This window comes from Falco punctatus (assembly GCF_963210335.1).
Source record: "Falco punctatus genome assembly, chromosome: 4".
Classification (NCBI taxonomy): Eukaryota; Metazoa; Chordata; class Aves; order Falconiformes; family Falconidae; genus Falco; species Falco punctatus.
The window spans coordinates 101,986,008-102,005,686 of NC_137583.1; the positions used below are offsets into that span (position 1 = coordinate 101,986,008).

Consider the following 19,679-nt stretch of genomic DNA (forward strand, 5'->3'; position numbering starts at 1 on the left):
ATCTGTGCTTGAGGACAGAATATGGCCTCTCCTCAGTGCTCCTTGGCTGGCTATAGCCTTCATTTGTTTCCAGGAATTGATGGCTACTGCATTTTCACAGCAGGTAGAAATGAGGTTTAACTCTGTGATTCCTTTGCGGCTGGGGGAGAAAAAGAAAAGGAGGAGAAAAAATGTATACATGTTCAAGACCTTTTTCGTTGTTGTCTGTATGTATTGTTTTATTCTATGCTTTTAAACTCTGCATTTTTGATTACAGATATCTAGTGGAGGAAATTAAGAAAAGAGAGGGATTCCAGCTTCTTTTGGAGGTAAGTGAAAATGAAACTGAACTATTGCTGTTATGGAGACGGGGTAGTGTTTGATTTTTGTTCTTTTTAGCCAATTGCCAATTTGTATTTGAAATATGTAACGTAATAAGTTTATGTATTGGAGGTATACAGATATGATTGAAGACACATAACATGTTCTGTATTCCCTCCCATCACTCTTACTTTCCTACCTTCTGGTCCTGTGTTGCCTCAGGAGGTATAGATGGAACACTTTCTTGTGAAAGTCAAGAGTCTGGCTGCACAAAAGCAGTGCTTGCCAGACTTACAGATAAGACTGTGTGCTGGATGGAAGAATATTTTGATCTTAAAAATGGGCTTTTCATCATCAAAGTCCATGGTTTTTTTTCCTTGACTCTGTTTCTACACCCATCTTCCTAAAAACTACCCAAAAGTTGCTTTTCACTGATCTTTGCTAAACCTGTCCTCTTATTACCTGTTAGTGACCTTGCTTGGGGGGAGAATGAGTAAAGGGGGCAGAGCTAAAGTGCTGTTTTTCCACATATCATCTGCTTTTTGGTTAAGAAGGCTAATATCTAGGGAATCTGCAAAGATCTGTCATTCTTAGAAAAACCTTCTGCAATGTTGGAAGTGTATGTATGTGAAAGGCAGCTGGGTATGTAGCGTGGGGAGAAAGAGAGCACATGTAGGAAGGGGAACAGAGGAAGTGCCACACGTGGAGACTGACAAACTGTAATGATGCAGGTTTGGTTTACGCTTGCTTAGGCCATGAGCATTCAAGAAGAAACATGAAATGTAAATAATAATTTATACCATTCATACAATATAAACTTTTCCCTTTGACTTTGAAAACTGCTGATTTGGAAGTGCATACTGGGTGACTTTACATGAAGAATTTTGGGCCAGCAGCACATGATGGGGTTACTGAAGTGGCAAGCCTTTTAAAAGGTCTCCATGTTCTGTTGTCGTAGAGTTTAGCGGGGAGCCCAAATCTACTGTAGATGTGAAAGCTGCTGGGGAGAGCAGAGGCTGCTGTGTAGTTCCTGCAGGAACAGGACATCTGGGTTAAAAGTGGGACTGGGGGGAGTGCTATAGTATGGGCTATGAGAACAGAGTTGAGCAAGGGTTAAGAAAAGGTTTTCAGGAATGCAGGGGGACAAGCAGTGAGAATTCAAAGACAGACTGCTGGGAGGCAGTTGGGCCCAGTTACAGTGAGCCCTTTCCGAAAGGAAGTTGGGCTTTGGACAAGAAGCTGAGGAAGATGATCCTGTGGTACATGCAGTGAGGAAAGTCCTGTAAGGAGAACTGCCCTATGGCCTGGAAATGCCACTCAGGCTTGAGTCATCTTAAACTCTTCTGTGGTATAACTGCTTACCTGCTTGGGTAAGAGCTGTGACAAGATAACCAGAAACAGTGAAGCATAGCAGAGGGTAGTTACATTTTTCTGGGATGAATGGTATTTACAGAGGGGGGTGATGTATTTGATGTGTGAAAAGAAACTGAGATAATCAAGAATGCAATATAGGCAATGGCAATATGTAATATATGCCATCTGTCTACTCCTGCCATCTGATTTTAAGTAGTTTTAAAATAAACCCTGTAACAGCAAGCTAGTGCTTGCGCTCATGAGGAAGCTGCTGCCTTTTCAGGGTCTGTGTTTATGTGTGTACTCAGTGCGTGCTCTTTGGGGAAAGAAATGGGACTTTAAGAGCTGAGCTTTATTTCATTCAGTGGCAGCAGGTGGCAGGTTTGCAGCTCTGTTCCTGCTGACAACGATATTCTTCTTGATGATTAAATTGTATTTAATGCATTCTTTGAAGTGAGGTGGAAAATTATATGAGCAGTTCTCAGTGCCCTTTCATGAAAGAACATGGCACAGCTGGTGGGCTCTCCTCATTCAGGAGACTGCCTGGGACTGTAATAGCAGCCGCATTCACAGTGGGGCAAAGAGGAGGTGTGACCCAGCTACCAAGCCCCCTTTAAACTTCTTTTTTTTTTTAAATTATTTTTTCTTTCAACCACCACTAATGAGGATAGTGTGTGGGAAGGGAGAGGGGTGTGTGAGGTTATAATCTAGACTCCAGTTAAATACTGTGTTGCAAATAATGTAGGTAGAGAGTTTGAGTGGTTTTACGAATAGTGTTGGATGGGATTGGGAGGTACGTCTATTCCTCATGCTATTGCTATCTGTACGGGTAAAAAAAAAAAAAAAAAAAAAAATTGCTCCAAATTAGCAGGAAATGTAGAGAGACCCTGGACTGCTCTGCTGGGAACATTTTCTCAATCGTACGTGAAATGGAAACCTCTTGAGCACAAAATGCCTTGTTTTATAATGCATGGTGAACAGCAGTTTTTGTTGGGAGTCTTGCAGCTAAACTCTCTGCTGAGTTTAAAGGCACAATTTCTCTGGAGGGAAGCAGAGGCGTGGAGTCTTAATGTTTGCTCAAAAGACCTTCTTAGATATCGGAAAAGATCTATCCAGGATATGGCACGTACCTGCAAGGGGTCCTGAGATACTTATAAAATGTGGAAATTGAGAAAGCCAGCATTAACTCCAGTACTATGTAGTGCTGTGTGATATAAAAGGTGATTGGCATTGTTCAGTAGAAAAATTATTAATGTGCAAGTGTTAAATGGTGACAAAAATAGAGTTGTGTAAAATGCATCATAGGAAATTTCCATTTAGAAAAAAAAACAACACTAAAAAGAAAGTGTGTTCTTCTCTTTAAAGTTGCTTCTATTCTGAAATCTGTAAGTTATCTCTCTGTTCTGTCATGCACTTTTTTCCTAACCAAAGTTTTTAGTGAGCAAAGCAGAGTTAAATATGTATGTAGGAAGGAGAAATAAAAAAGGAACCCCAGCAGGTTTCCTTTTTTTGGCAGCAAGAAGAGAAATGGATGATATCAAAACTATTTCTAGTTTCAAAAAAGGGAAACAAAAGGTGAGTTGCAGAAGGAGGTTTTCATGAGAAGGGTATCAACTCAAAGGCTTCTCCCCCTGCCCCCCCCCCCCCCCAATAAAGCAAACTCTTTGATGAGCTTTTATATGTATTCCTGTCCCATTTGTTGCATCTCATAAATAATCACTTGTTCTCTTGTTTAGCCGGAGTATGCAAATGTTTGCTTTTGGTACATTCCACCAAGCTTAAGAAAAATGGAGGATAGACCTGAATTTTGGCAGAAGCTACACCAGGTGAGTGTCACATGAACAGTGTTATCTGTAGCTCAAGGATTTTTCTGTGTGCCAGATAAGAATGTGAAATAGCCCTTGACTTTGTTCGGCACTAACCTACCAGTAGAATGGAGATCTAATCCTTAGATAGCTGTTTGTAGGATTTAAGTTTGTTCTCTGTTTAGACAAGGCTAATGTAAGAGATGCATGCATTTCCAGGTATTCAGCTTACTAGCAAAGCTGTTGGCTGGCTGAGAGAAGAGGAACAGTGTTGTCCGCATCTCCTGTCTATAGACAGGTTATTCATTACGTGTTTCAGACACTTAACCACTGTCCTTGGAACTTGTCTTATTATCTGTGATAATCTGTGATAATGCAAGTGAGGAAGTGCTTAAGAATACATTTATGATGTTAAACAACCCATAAATGAAAACAGGAATACAATGAGAAATCAGCAGTAAAATTTTGAGGTTACTAGTGGGGAATAAGTAGTTAAGACTTAATTAACAAGCCAATAGACACTGTGGTATTATGTTCTACTGAATAAGCTATTCTGTGAGGAGTTGAATTTATATCATTGTTTGCTCCTCTCTGTAGCTTTGGTGTTCTGCATTTATTTTTTCCTAGAATTTGCTACCAGAAATTTAAACTAGAACATAGATGTGTGTGCTGTGTGCACACTTGCATATGGTATACATACTATCCACACACATGATATACATACTGTATATACATGCACACTTTCTATAGTGTCTGCTGTCCTTTCAACAACTACTTTCACAGGACTTGTATTCAATTTATGCTGGGTGCTGGTGTCTTTAGGGGGTGAGGTCTTCCTCAACCCTGTCTGTATTGCTTTGGAAAGTATGTTTAACTTTTGCAGCACAAAGCCATGCGCAGTATGGATACAAGGGCTTTGCATTTACTGTGCTTTCACAAAGCATGGATGGGTTATAATCCTTTCATATGGGGCTTCCCTTCCACTCGTTGGAGTGGACAGCCTATATATATGTATGTGTGTGTGTATGTGTGTGTGTATATATATATATACACACACACACAGAGCTGTACAACAGCTCCTCTACCCATGAAGGAGTGAGGATATGGAAAGAAGCAATGGGAAGACACAGAAGAAATAATGCTGCAACTGCCACCTTTTGATTTCCATATGCTGTGGAAGGGACTGAGGAAGGAAGGGGTGAAACACGATTAATAGTTTTGAGCACATATATTACGAGTGGCTTACTGAGTGCAAGTAACTGGTTCTTTGCTTTGCTGCTCTATGGTGCTTCTAGTTAGGGTGGGGAATATAGATGCCTGGCTTTATTTTATGTACTGATGCAGATAGACTGATGCTGGAAATGCAGATTTCCTAGCCAGTGTTTTGTGGAAGAGAACTATGAGAGAAAGGAGCTCATGTGCAGTTTCTCCCAAGAACTGAGCACTGCTGCAGATCTCAACCACTCTTTTCATGAGTAAGGTGACGTTTTCTTGATTCTTACACCTTCTCTGGTGAAGCACCAAGATACCCAAAATCCTGAACCATAACCTGTTTCCTTCCTCCCCACGAGAGCCTGAAAAATATTTACCACAAATCAGACCAAAATTCCCTAGCAAAGCAAGGCACTGAATAGCACAAATTTCTCTCCCAGAGGAAACAATAAATGATGATTGTTAGTTAAGTTGCTTTAGGTGCTGCTGGGAAGTCTGTGGATGCTACAGAAATGAGCCTGTTGCACAACTAAAATGTGTTATTTCATCTCCGTGTTTCTCTACAGGGACAGGTCTAGGGTTACTTTGATTTTTGAATGCTGAGGGCCAGTTTGGGGCACAGCAGATGAGATGACAGCAGTGGATCACAAAAAATAAGACTGACTTGACTTTTCCAGCTAACGTCCATTTTGTTCTAACATTGCTGATGCAAACAGCATAGTCATTATATTACATTAATCAGTACAAATATATGGCTGGGCGAGAAGGAATGTGTCCTCATCAGTAAAGGTGTAAGTGATAAGAAGGTGAAGACTGAAGAGGTTGTTGCATTATGCCATTGATGGACAGATAGGATGTGTACAGTTTCTTGACTGCAAGTGCTTCCTGTATATTCCATCATTTCACTAAAATGAGCATTAAAATGCTTTAATTCGCAATTTATCTTTTCAAACAACATTTTAACATCGCAGTTATTCTGTTTATTGAGAAATCAATCTTCCTTTTTGTTGATCTGCATATTTGACAATAATTAAGGAAATGTATGTCTTAATCCTTTGAGCAAGTAATTGATTTTATTCAACTGCTTGTTCAGCAATATTGTTCAGAATAGCATACTGTCTTCTAAGGTTAGTTATGTGAGTTAGTGCTGGTGAAAGTTGATAAGCAAATAGCTCTGATCTCAAGTCCTCAGCTTCGTGAAGAATTTGCGTAGTACTATGCAAAATAACCCTGAAGGTTTTCTGCTTTTCTGCTGTATTGGTTGTTCTCCAGCTTCCATGGCCCACTTTATGTGGAAAAGTGTCAGGGCTGACTGGTGTATCACAGTGTGATACCTGATTGTGATGTTGGTCTTCTAGCTGTCCTACATAAACTGTGTCTCTCGGAAGCCTTTTTTTTGGGGGGGGGGGGGGGGGGGGGGTTGGTAGGCTGTTTGTTTGTTTGTTTTTAAGATCTGGGGCCTTGGACTTTAGGTATAAAATTTACCCTCTTCTGAGTCTCCAATGTGCAAACCAGAGAGGTGAGAGGAAAGAGTGGCCTGAAGGATCTGGGACAGCCACCATCTGGTTATTTGATTCACCACACCTGAACACTTAGGGAAAGAGAAACAACATGGTGGTGAAGAAGTAAAGAAAAGCATAAATTATACTTTACTCCGCTACCCAGTGAAACTGGGAATTCTGGATATTCAGAGAAGACTCTGAATATCCTGAGTCTTACACCACTTTCATCTTTTGGGATTACAGCAGGAATTGACTGTGTAGTGAAACTGATTCTGTGGATGGTACGGGAAGGCTTTGGGTGCAGTCGGGTGGTCCAAGGCAGTCCATGCCCTGAACGTTTTGCAGTATGCTGAGGGCACAGCAGATTACATAACCCATAAAGAAACCTGTGATGTAAGGTGTTTTTCAGTGACATTTTTCACAAGTAAGTGAAGAGAGATTTCTTGTTGTAGAAACCGTACAAATGGGCGTTCTGTGGTAACTGGGGAGCTGCTGTTACATCCAACTAAAGATATTTGTAAGGGGTGTAATTTTGTCATCGCAAACTGGGGGCAGTTGTCTCTGGCCTGGAACTGACATAATTGATGGGATGATGGAACAGTTGCTTTGCTAGTACTGTATGTGCCCTCTTGTGGTAATTTTGGTCCTTTTCCTCTTGTGATACACTGTAAGATTTACTTTGTTTACTGCTGAGGATGGTCAGTATGTCAGAGGGTCACAGCGAGAAAAGTAACTGGAAATCACAAGCCAGAAATGGAAGTGAGGGGAGAAGTAAAAAATTTAAGCCCAGACCATTCCAATTTTTGTATTTTTTCTATAACTACAAATACCTGTGCATGCTCTTACTTGTAATAATCTTCTCTTTAGAAAAATCAGCTTTCCCAGTTTATGCTGAAATGTCTCCAGATGATGCAGAATTAGCTGATAGTAATACTGTCTCTGGAAACCCTGCTGGCAGCACAGAGGATGCTAGGGCAAAGGGAGGGTTTGGAGGGATGCATTTGGAACTATTGCCATCCTGTTGCTAACACAGCCAGCCACCTATGCATTGTGCTTTCTGGATCAGCTTGTAGTCTGCTCAAACTCAGTGTGGTCTAGAAGACTAAGAAGGAGACACAGAAGTAACAATCTTTAACAGAGCCCTCCTATGGGAGCCTGACTCCGCCAGAGGATCCTGGAGTGTAACTGCAGGTAGAGTACTGCATATTAAACACTGCTCAGTAAAGGCAGCTAGTGGCATGTTGCAAAGTACCACTTTAGACCTCGAAATTTGTGTTGTGTCAGTAGACTCCTGGTAGGTCTTTTCTGCCTTACTAAACTTTGCCTGGTCTGTAGTTCTAAATAACATATGCTGGATTATCAGATTTCCAGTGGTTCAGTAAAGCTTTTATATGCAGGTGTTAGTTCCAATTACTCAAAAGTCTACCATCTCACACTCTTAGTTGTGTGGTGGATTTGGGGTTTTTTGTTTAGTTTGCTTCCTGCTCTTTTGTGGACTTTCGGCCAAATAATACAACATATTGGCTGTATTAGAAGGCTCAGAATACAATTTTATACTAAAGCTTGTGCAGCTTGGACTGACAATTTTGCCCCTCCCCTCTCCCCCTTAGTAATAAATAGGTAACCTTTTTCTTGCCATTCCCACCCCACTTAAGAGAAGAATATAGCTGTCTGCTATCTGAAGACATATTTGTAAAATAGCCTGTCATGCTGACTGGTGTTGTGATACATTTATATAATGAGAGGTTTCATATCAAAGCAGAATTGTAAGGAGGTTGAAGTGGTGTTGCCTTGGCAACCTCTGAGTCTTACGGTCTTTGTGGTATAAATCAAACGCTAATTAAGGACCCGATTCGGTATTCTTTATGTATTCAAAATACCTATTGACAACAGTTTGAGGTTTGAATGGAAGGGAAAACAAGGCCTCCAGTTGGTTATTTTAATAATGTTTGCCCTGTATATTTTGGAAGAACAAGAGAAAAATGACATATAACCGCCACATTAAATGCAGTAAACCCAGCTTTATGCATAAGAAAGGTCCCCAGCATGTCACTGCAAGTCTATTTCCACTTGGGATTTGTGTGTAAAATGTTATTTGAATGCCTGGCATCCTTGTGTACTATATTTTGAGTTTTTCTTACACTTGAACAAACCCCCAATATTTTAATGTGGGTGTTTGAAAAGTAATGATAGAGACCCATTTCTATGAATGTTACTTACATGAGTAATTTTTACAGTAACAAGTAGCCTACTTACTCTAGCATCTAACTCTGTTTGACACAAGTTTCTGTGGAGGGCCACGGAAAATCAATGGTAGAATTTACACAGAAGTATATGGGAGTATGGCTAAATCATTGGCTTCTATGACAAGGTGACCTGCGCAGTGGATGAGGGAAAGGCTGTGGATGTTGTCTATTTAGACTTCAGTAAAGCCTTTGCACCATCTCCCACAGCATTCTCCTGGAAAAACTGGCTGCTTGTGGCTGGGATGGGTCTACTCTACGCTGGGTAAGAGCTGGCTGGCTGAGCCCAGACTGGTAGGAAATGGAGTTACATCCAGCTGGCAGCCTGACACAAGTGGCGTTCCCCAGGGCTCAGCACTGGGGGCCAGTCCTGTTCAGTATCTTTATCGATGATCTGGACGAGTGGATTGAGTGCATCCTCAGTGAGTTTGCAGGTGACACCAAGTTGGGCAGGAGTGTTGATCTGCTGGAGGCCAGGAGGGCTCTGCAGAGGGATCTGGACAGGCTGGACTGATGGGCCAAGGCCAATTGTATGAGGCTCCACAAGGAGAAGTGCCGGGTCCTACACTTGGGTCACAACAACCCCAGGCAGTGCTACAGGCTTGGGGAAGGGTGGCTGGAAAGCTGCCCAGTGGAGAAGGACCTGGGGGGACCCAGGCTGAACATGAGCCAGCAGAGTGCCCAGGTGGCCAAGAAGGCCAGTAGCATCCTGGCTTGTATCAGAAATTGTGTGGCCAGCAGGACCCCCTGGAGTGACCTGGAAAGACCTTCCGGGGGGGATGGGTTGTCATTTCAGCAGATCAGATTGGGATCTCCAAAGGGGTTGTCTAAAGAAATTTTGTTTATCAGGGAAATCCTCAGGGTCAACAGAAGCTCTGGATTCATCCTATATAACTTGAGGCAGTTAACCAAGGAAGCTACTTGAGGAGTTGGCACAGTTTCCCTGAATCTTAAACATGGAGAAGGGGAATTCCCAGATCATGACTTAGGCAACCTACAGTCAGAAGCACTCTGGGGAGAGATTGTCAGTCTTCATGATTCAGGAGAGGATCGTAGCTTGGCTGCTTTAGTTCAGAAACACAAGAAAGAAGAACACAACAATAAATCCTCAGCATGCTGTGTGCTGTTTTAGGCCTCTCTTACAGACTCCTGGAGAGAAGAGCTACAAAATCTCATCCTAATTCAGTGGGCCCAGCTGAATTCTCAGTATTGTGTTCAAGAGGGGCAGAAATGCAGCATTCTGGGAGAGATGAGAGCAGGAGGCCCAGGGGAGGCAGGTGTGCAGGCAAGGACCTTAGGGGAGAGAGGCACAATAAGCCCTGAAACCACAAAGTGAGTAATACAATAATAACCAGGACTTACGTTGTAGTGTGACCGTTCCTCAGCAGAGGATGGTGCTCAGAAATTTAATAATAAAATAAGCAGTCACTTGTTAAAGTAACATCTCCTCTTATTTTGCAACTAATAGTATATAATACACAGCAGCAGAATAATGTAGTTTAGGTGCATATAAACGACTATTATTGTTAAGAAGAGAGATCTGAGCTCTGATAAATGAGAAGAAACAGAACAGTGCAATATAATAGCAGAGAAAAATTATAGCAGTGTTTCAGTGCCTTGTTAATGAGGGATTTGCACACTTCCCTTTTTAATATCATCTTTTCTGCAGTTTCATATAACTCATCAGTACGAGTGGCTGTAGCTGTTAAAGATATTTAGCATGACTTTGCCTTGAATGTCTCCTCTGTAGATTTGAGTTATAAGAACACACAAAAAAAATGCCTTTTTAAAAGAATTGTTAATTCAAAATAGAATATTTTGATTTCCTGACTGTAAATCTGCACATAACTGGAATTAATGTCTTTGTTCTCTGTTATATTTATCTTTGCATGTGTACTGAAGTAGTAATGCTAGACTAAGGGGCCAAATGCACTGTTAAAGTCTCATCAGGAGGAGCCGGGATCAATACGTTTCACCTTGACGGTGTCCATCTCACCTTAGCTTTAGACCCAGGTGCTAGCCACACTTCAGTATGTATTTTACATTGCTGGGGTTGTACACCTGCTTAACTTTCAGCCGCATGTAACGGTTTGTGAGACTGACCTGATTTCATGCGTGCTCTTTTATGGCATGACTGGCGTATCAGATGTGTGCATGGGAACAGAAAGGAGGTATATTTGTGTGACTGTATTGTAACCTACAGCACATGTAGTATGACAAGGTGAGGATGTGAACTGCTTCCAGCCTACGCTTTCTGTAATGGTCCTAAGTGATATTTTAGTAATTCATGATATGGCAATTCAACAAAATAGAGATTTCTGTTCTAGTTCTCTGCTTTGCCCTTCTTCCAGACTGGTTTTTCAGGAGTGGGTAGTACCAGTTGGGCTCCAATTAAAAGCAGTTGTATTCATGCAGAAATCTTTACTTTTTTTAGATTGGTGGTACTGTTTCAACTGAGGCAAGAATCAATATCACTAGATAACCATCTATTTAACTTTAGACCATCTAAGTTCTGTCCTTTTGATAGTTGGCTATTTCTAGTCTACCCCTAAGTCCCTCCCTTTCCAGGCTTGTAATATCAGGTGATACCTTGAACTGACAATAGTTACATCCCATCCAGCACATCTGGCAGAAAAGCATCTCTATTTTAAGAGCACTGTCAGGCAGCTGCTGAAACTACCCCTCAGTTCTCGGAACGAAGAGGAGAAACCCAAATAGCTTTGCTGCTGTATGGTTTATTAGCTGAGAGTGCAGGGCAACTTTTGTTAAAGACTTAAAGTTGAGCTGTACACGTTCAAGGCCCGCTGGGCACTGAGGTGTGTTGATCCCCAGTGCTCAGCCTACAGAAACCATCAGAGCTGTGGGGAGGGAGTCTGCTGCATCTCCATGTGTTGCGTTTAGGCTGAACAAGGATTTCATCTTTCCCGAGCCACCTGCAGAGCAAGATTGCTCACATCTCTGGAGGTGAAGTAGGTTTCACGGTAGCTGTTTCTTGCTTGAAATCCTTTTAAGGGTGATGGAGGGTCCAATAATTTCTCTGTGTGGTAATACACATGATGGCATGAAATGAAGCTGGGGGGGATAGACAAAGTGAAGAAGAATATTGTGACGAAATAAAATCATGACAGTGTGACAGATCCAAAGTAAAGGACGAAGCCTTCGAGGGAGATCAATGCAAGATATATTTTCATCGGAGTATGTAATGCTCTGTGAAAGTACCTTAGCTAGCTCAGGTACTGGGAGTGGTATAGCTACACATAAGTGTGGTACTTAGGTTAACTAATTAGTCCTTGTGAGATAGTTTTTAACGTGACTCTTCTCTCAGAACCCAACTAAATCACCTACGATAGTGGGGTATGTTTTGTGTGGGTGTACTCCCTTCTTACAGGGGAAGCATAGGTTCCACTTGTCCAATGTCGTACAAATTTTGTATACTGCCTTGCTAAAACTTGGGGGTCATTGCAGCTTTCAGTTCAGATATAGAAAAAAAAAAACAACCCACAAGCTGATTTCAAACCTTTGCATGGTTAAAAGTTTCACGCTCAATAAATCTTTCTGTTTACATTTAGGAAGCATCTAAAAAGCCTTATTTTTGAACCGAAAGATCAACAGAGGCTGTGGGGATTCAGTGGGACTGCATTCACCACTTTATTGCCACAGATAAAGGGTGCTTAAGCACTGCATAAGTGCTTCTTGCTATTTCTGTGTGAACAAAGTACGATTTAATTTGTATGGCTTTCAAATAGATACAGCATGTTATCCAGAGCAGTGGACATTTTGCATCTGTTGTTTTGAGTCTCACAGACTGTAGAAGGATGGAGAAGGTAAAACTAAAACCCATTTCTTTTCTGGAAAAGAGAATTTTGGGGGGGATTAAGTGGAAGTGGCATGGTTCTTACAAATTAAATAGGCAGTTGGTGACATACCTCAGAAAATAGTTTATCTGTGTGTGTGAAGAATTGAAAAAGTAATGTTCCCAATTTGGAGATAATGGTCATTTTGATTAAAGGGTTATACTAAGGTAAAACTAGGTTATTTACTAGGGTAAAAAAAGCATTGGAATGGTATATCCTACTACGAATGACCAAGGTAGAAAAGAACAATAGGCAAACCCAGCTAATCTAGAAACTGAGTCAACTCTATGACATTTTTAAAGAGCAAGTATTGATCTATTTTCAGAGTATAGGAAGCCGAAGGGAATTTACATTGAATCTGTCCCACTAGTGAGCCCTTGTTACGTATTTGAAAGGCAGGTAAAGTAATGATGAATTATCAATATTCTACAGATGAAGAAAATAAGGAAAAAAAGGCATGGATAGAAGAGTTTATCATCTGTTTTTGCACGAAGAGCACTTCAGCATGTCATCCTTATTTGTAGCTCTCATCATTTCCCAGTAATGTAATAAACATAAACATGTCTGTCTTAGTCATGTTGCCACACAGAACAGTATTGCATTTTTGTTCATTACTGCTATAGAAATGAAAAATATCATGTTTGGTAATGCAACATGACACGGTGAGACTTTTTAGAATTGTTCATAGGTGCTTTTTGAATGTAAATGTGTGTATCATGAATAAGAGTGCTCATATGTACGCATGTATATGATTATTTATTTACATACTGGAATACTGTAAAAGAAAATTATTATTGAAAAGGGACAGGGTGGAGTAAGGCATACTGTTACTGAAATAACTAGATTCTTGGAAAAACTTGTTAACAGAATCACAGAACAGTTGAGGTTGGAAGGGGCCTGTGGAGGTCATCTTCTCCAAGCCCGCTGCTCAGGCAGGGACAGCTGGAGTTGGTTGCCCAGGCAGGACCATGTCCAGGTGGTTTTTAAGTATCTCAAGGATGGAGACTCCATAATCTCCCTGGGGAACTTGTGTCAGTGTAAAGTCACCCTCACAGTGGAAAAAGTGTTTGCTGATGTTCAGAGGGAACATCCAGTATTTCAGTTTCTGCCCATTGCCTCTGGTCCTGTCACTGGGCATCACTTGAAAGAGCCTGGCTCCATCCCCTTTGCACCCTCCCTTCAGGTGTTTACATACACTGATGAGATCCCCCCCAAGCCTTCTCTTCTCTAGGCTGAACAGTCCCAGCTCTCTCAGCCTTTCCTCACAGGGGAGATGCTCCGGTCCCTTAATAGTTTTTGTGGCCCTTCACTGGACTCTCTCCAGTATGTCACTGGGGAGCCCAGGACTGGATGCGGTACTCCAGGTGCAGCCTCACTGTTGCGAGTAGAGGGGAAGGATCACCTCCCTCGACCTGCTGGCAGTGCTTTGCCTAGTGCAGCCCAGGCTACCCCTGCTGCCTTCGTGGCAAGGGCACATTGCTAGCTCATGTGCAACTTGGTGTCCACCAGGCCCCCTGTGTCCTCTTCTGCCAAGCTGCTTCCCAGCTGGGTGATGCCTGGCATTTAATGGTGCATAGGTGGTTCCTCCCCACAGGCAGGATTTCTTATTTCCCTTTGAACTTCATGAGGTACTTGTCAGCCCGTTTCTCTGGCCTCTGTAGTTTGCATGTTCCAGTTCCTCTTAAACCTGGTGAATATTTTTGCTGTCTTAATAGTCTTTGGCTATTTCTAGGGGAAAAAAAAAACAACCCACCCAAAACAAACCCACAACCCTACAAAAGCACGCACAACCATATTACTCGTGAATATACACTTCCCAAGAAATGCTAACCTCCAAATCTATGGTTTATTTTTTGACAAAAATACAGTATACATTCTTAGTCTATTTGCAGTCAAATATTTTCTGTTCTGAGCTATGGCAGGTTGCTGCACTCTTGATGTATTCTGTTGGTTTCAGCTAGTGCATCCAGATTCTTGACTGCAGAGTACTTGTTTGCCCAAACATCATGTATTTTCCTCTGCTTAAATAGGACTAAGTACTCTTCTTTGCTTCAATTTGGAGTTGGAGCATATTGACTTATATTTTAAATAGCCTTTTTTTGCCTGCCAGTGAAGAGAACTGCTTTTAATAAGAAAGCAGAGTTTGAAGACTCTCAACAGAGTTAATTTAGTTCTAGTTGACCCTATTGACTATGTTCTAATAAAGCAGCACTGTGCTCCTGCATATCTGTGCACCCCTTCATTATGTTCTGTCAGTGCCATATGCACATTAATAACCAACAATGGAAGAAAAAAAAAAGTTTTTAGAGGCTGAACTCCAAACTACTGCTTTTCTGAAAGTGTCATAGATCATGTTTAATAGCCTGTGGATCAAAATGAAACCTAATATACATCAGAGGGGAACTCAATAATTGAAGCATCCTGGGAATGCCTAAGTACTCGAGTCTTGATGTCACTAGAAGCTTCATTCTGTGCTCAGTTTTTACCTGAATAAAGGCTGTCTCCTCCCTCCGTCATCTTTTCTTTTTGTAACAAATTTTAATGCACTGGTTTAAATTATTTTATCTGGTGTTTAGGGGAACAATGAACTCCATTTTCTTTCCCTTCCACCCCCTAATTTTCTGTGGAGTGAGGAAAACAGTCATTCAGAGGCATTAGCATTTCAGAGTGTCTTCAGTACACTCGACTCACGGCTGTCTGTGTCTGTGCTGGGTGTCTGCAGAACGGTCCCACAGGGGCACTGAACACGTTCTCTGGGTCTGTGAAGCTGATCGGCACACCAGCTCTGAATTTACTGCTTTCATATGAAGAAGCCCTGGGGGCTCTCTGAAGGATCCTAACTGGTCCCTTGGTGATGAGAACACAATAATTTGCTAACCCTGGGGCTGCACAGGTGGTATTGTGGGGGTATGGGGAGCATGTATAGTCTCGTCTCAGGAAAGCAGCAATCACAGAATGGTTTTGTGGACTTGGTTCTCTGTGGTTTGCCCAGGGGATAAATTCTGTTCTTCTGTGAAGGTGGTGGAAAGAAGGTTGACTTCTGCAGCATCCTACTGACAGAAAAAAAATAAAATTGGAATGAAACTGTAGGAAGCCTGGCCAGATTGAGACCCTTGGACTTTTCTTGAGTTGTCATGATGGGGGTTCCTGTTCCAGGGCTGCATGGTGTGATTGTAGCAGAACTCTGCTGGTGTGGGCCATGCTGGCTGATCCAGAGCCCCTGGGGTCAGAGGTAGCCATGCAGCTCGATCAGTTCCATCTCATGGTGAGCAGTGGTGCTCCTTGAGGACCATCGTTGTTTCACCTTGTGCTTCTAAGCTGCTCCTAGAGCTGCCCTTCCTGCAGCTGTACAAGCTGTGGCTTCCTGCGAGGATTTTGGTATGCAGTTCAGAGGATCAGGAGTTTTGTCTTTTCTGTTATACAGTGGGAGTTTGAACGAATAGGGTTGATGACTGAGGAACGTGAAGGAGGGAATAACGGATGATTTTTAGGTGAGCACTTGCAGTGAATGTTTTAGGGTACACCAGGGATTGATGAGGTGACTGCCTGGCAGAGCTACCGGTTTGATACATGCTGGTTATATATTCCTTATCCTTGCTAATAATTGATATTTCAATGCTGAAGGATATGTGTAGGATAAAAGTAACATCTGCCCCTCCTGTCGGTCCTTTGCACAGGATGAATCTCATTGAGAGTGAAAGCAAAGAACATGGCCAAACAAATATTATTTTCAGCAGTTTTTTAATTGTTAGTGTATGATTTTTCATGTTTTTGCACGCAGCAAGACTGCAATGTATAATGAAAGCCACCACTTTCTTGGTTGGCATCTTTTTAAGTGCAGCCTCTCCCTCTGCAAGGCTGTGGTAACGGGAGCCGCTCTGAATGCTTTAAATGCCTTCTAAAGGTACTTGAATATCAGAAATTGTGGGTGGGCTAAATGATGATCTCATGAATGATAAATGAGTGCTGGTGTGGTCTGTTGGTTCTGGCTTTTTAAATGAACCCTTTCTACACTACACAATAAAGTTTCCTCCGTTTACAAATATTTCTGGTGGCATCACGACCATTGCGCCCTGCTAGCTAGTACCTGCCGTGGTTTCTGAATGAACCAAGTGTTTTCTAGTATTCTGTTGGGTTTGGTATGTTTAGTAAATAACAGCAATGAATTGGCTGTAGCGCAGTAATAGTGATTACAAGATAAATAGCACAGTGATTTTTTTGGTCATTTTATAGGGAATTGGACAGAAGGAAAATAAAATCTTTTGAGTTTCACCCTTAATTAATGGCCCCCTATAGCATGAGTTACTATGTATTTGAAGGGAAATGAGTTATCTTTCTGTCTTATCAGCTAGAAAACAGAAGCTGCCTGACAGTGTAAGCCTTTATCTCACAGAAAGGTAAACTTTTGCTGTAGTCTGAAACGTGGGTGATAATTTCAACACTCGTTTAACCTATCTGGGAAAATATTTAATTTTATTTGTTATATCAGGCGTAAGTAGAGAACTCCCATGTCAGGTGGATTTGCAAAGGATGCGGCCACTTGGGCATATGCAGCATTTCTAGAAAAGAATGACAAACATACCTGGGTTACAACTATTTGAACAGAGAATTGTTTAGTGTTTGTTTCAGGGTACAAATGGAACATTTATGGCTTTGCAAATCTGCTTATGTTGGACAGCTTACACAGATTTTGTGGAAGAGTGGTAGTGCATGGAAGTGTCCTTACTTTGTTCCTGGTAATCCAAAAGGTGTGTTTCTTGGGCACCAGAATAGGAGTGCAAGAGGAAAGCATTTCCTCTTTGTCAAAGAAGAGCAATGAAGCTGTTATACTTTCCCTGCCATTCCCAGCCTTTCCTGCTGCTTCTTGCAGCCGCAGCTGTTTACCAGTACAGTGTTTGTGCTCTTACTCTTTGAACAGACCAGGTGTGCTGGGAGAGATGCGTCTGGACAGGGGATGCATGTCCTCTTCCCTTTTCCTCTTTCGGGCAGAGCAGATGAGCCAGTGCAGTCAGTCTGGAGGTGTGTGGGAAGGCATCAGCTGGCTTTACTTTTTTGCCTTGCAAGTACACTTCAACTGAATTGAGCCTACCAGACAGGAATGCACTAGCTATTGTTCAACAAACTTCAGGTTGGTGCATGTGACTTACGAAAATAAAAGAACAAACTAACATACGTGTTTGCAGCTGATTTGCATCTAGCCATAAAACCGAAGCCTAGAATCAAAAAGAGCTTAATGACAGGAGGAATTACCTGGCCACCTCTGTATTTTGGGGACTTTTCTCTGGGTAGCCCAGTGACTTTTGTATAAGCACATCTTCTAGAAAGGCATCTATTCTTGACTGGAAAATACCAAGGAACGGTAAAACTGCCATCTTCCTCTGCATCTTCTTTCAATAGCTAATTAGCCTTCCTGTATGAAAGGAGATTGATGGAGAAGGGAGGAAAACAGGTGGTGAAAAAATACCTTTCCACACAAAACTAGCCTCTATTTTTTCCCTTTTTTGCATGCTCATAAGCTATCATTAAGTCACCTCTCATTCTTTTATTTATAGATGAAGTAGATTCACATCTTTAAGTCTTCATTAGCCGTTGAATCGTTTCTGTGGCTGTCATCAGCATCCTGCCAGGTTTTCATTATCATTTGGGGCAAAAAAAAAAAAAAAAAAAAAAAAAAAAATGCAAAAAGCTGACCTATGTATTTTTTGCCAGCACCTGAGTTTCCACTACTGTATGTGGAGATAAAATTGCCTCCTTAATGCCTGTGCACTTGTTTATAAAATTGTGGATCTTAATAACTTTTTTCTTCTACTGTATTTCTCTGGGAGCTCAAGCTGATGAGACTTGGTAAAATACATATATATTGTGATAACAAATGCTGAAATGAAAAACTTGTGTGTATAAATGACTATTTCAAGAGCAAAATAAATTATCAAGGCAACTTAGGGTTTTTTTTTCATATTGGCCCATGGAAAACAGACTGATGTCCCAGTATAACCAGTGGTCCTAGGATCTGGGGTTCTGTGTGTAAGAGCAGCCCTGACTGTTTTAAAGCATCCACATAAATGACCTAATTACAAAACTTGGTAGCCTGTCTCTTGACAGACTTTTTGAAGCTGATTTTGTTTCTGATGCAGAGTGAAAACAATTGCAGGGAAGTAGTTTTCTTGCCAGGAAGGGCTCTTGGCTTCTGATATGTGACTTGGAAGCTCATATGAGTTTTGTTTTATTGTTGACTGCTACAGTCTTTTCAGAGTCATTGTTTTTGGGATGCTCATTCATTCTGAGCTGCCTGTGTTTTTTTTCCCTACATGCACAACTTACCTTTTGGCTGTATTGAGAAGCCGTTGCTAGAGTAGGTTTGAGCACTCCCGATGTGTGCGATGGCTTGTCTTCCTCAGTTTTCTGTTTTTAGGAGTCTCTCACTTGTAAATGGTATCGGCTGTTGTTTATTGACTTCCAGAAAACCAACAATGAGAATTAGCATCAAGGATAATCCTGATCTCCGTGGAACCTCACTAGCAGCAGCATTTGATTGACGCCCTATTTACTACATGTGGAGATATGCTAGTTATTCAAATCTTGCTTAGTTTTACTGTATTGCTACTGTGTGATTCTAATTTTTTTGTGCTGTTGCTGTGTGAATTGTTCCTATTTTTCATCTAAATGGCTTGTGCAAGGCTTTCTTATTAATGCTGTATGTGCAAGTAAATCATCAAGAAAACTTGTAGTATCAGCAAAATAATGAAGGGGGGCTGACCAAAAAAAATGGTGTTTGGCAAAGGTAACTGAACACGAAACATTAAATTTTTAAACTGTTTCAATCAATTTTAAAATTACTATATGTACTTATATTCTTGCCCTTGAATTCATTATAAATGAAATCTGGTATGAGTATTTCTTTTTTTGTAACTTCATATTGGTTTAAGCATCCTTATTTCACTAGGTCTGTCTCTTTACCACTTCTAGTACTGGTGCTTGCTTTCTGAAATTTCCATGGTATCCCCCAAATTATCCAAAGATTCAGTGAGTCTTTTTTAACCTTGGATACAAGCCATCCAGGCTTGTAGATCTAAAAATGTGCCCTCAGTATATCTTTAACATCCCAGTAGCTGCTGATGGCTTGGAAAGTTCATCAGATTTGTGGTAGGAATCATTCCCTGCAGAAACTGAAAGCTTTTTGAACACTTTTAGCTTGCCTGCATTTTTAATTATTAACCATAGGTAGGGCTTCACTTGTTGGTAATGTACATACTGAAGTGTTTCTTCTTTCCTTAGTCCTGTCAATCAAGGATTTCTTTTCCTTCTGATAAATTTTCTTCGTGTCATGTTTGTATTGATTGCTATCTGATACACTTTCCCCTTTCAACTTGTTAAATATTACTTTGTTACCTTCGCTTTGCCAATAAACCA

At 41.3% G+C, this 19,679-nt stretch overlaps 1 protein-coding gene across 5 annotated transcripts in view; it reads left to right on the top strand.

Annotated features, from left to right (window-relative positions):
• GADL1 (glutamate decarboxylase like 1) overlaps positions 1 to 19,679 on the top strand; it is a 159,605-nt gene that overhangs the window by 104,182 nt on the left and 35,744 nt on the right. For all 5 annotated transcript variants that reach the window (XR_013928101.1, XR_013928102.1, XM_080387331.1 and 2 more), the window contains exons 13-14: positions 257 to 308; positions 3,390 to 3,479. Coding sequence is in view for 3 of the 5 variants with exons in the window: in XM_080387331.1 (XP_080243457.1) it covers positions 257 to 308; positions 3,390 to 3,479 (142 nt within the window). In the remaining 2 variants the exon portion in view is untranslated. The remainder of the gene's footprint in view (positions 1 to 256; positions 309 to 3,389; positions 3,480 to 19,679) is intronic.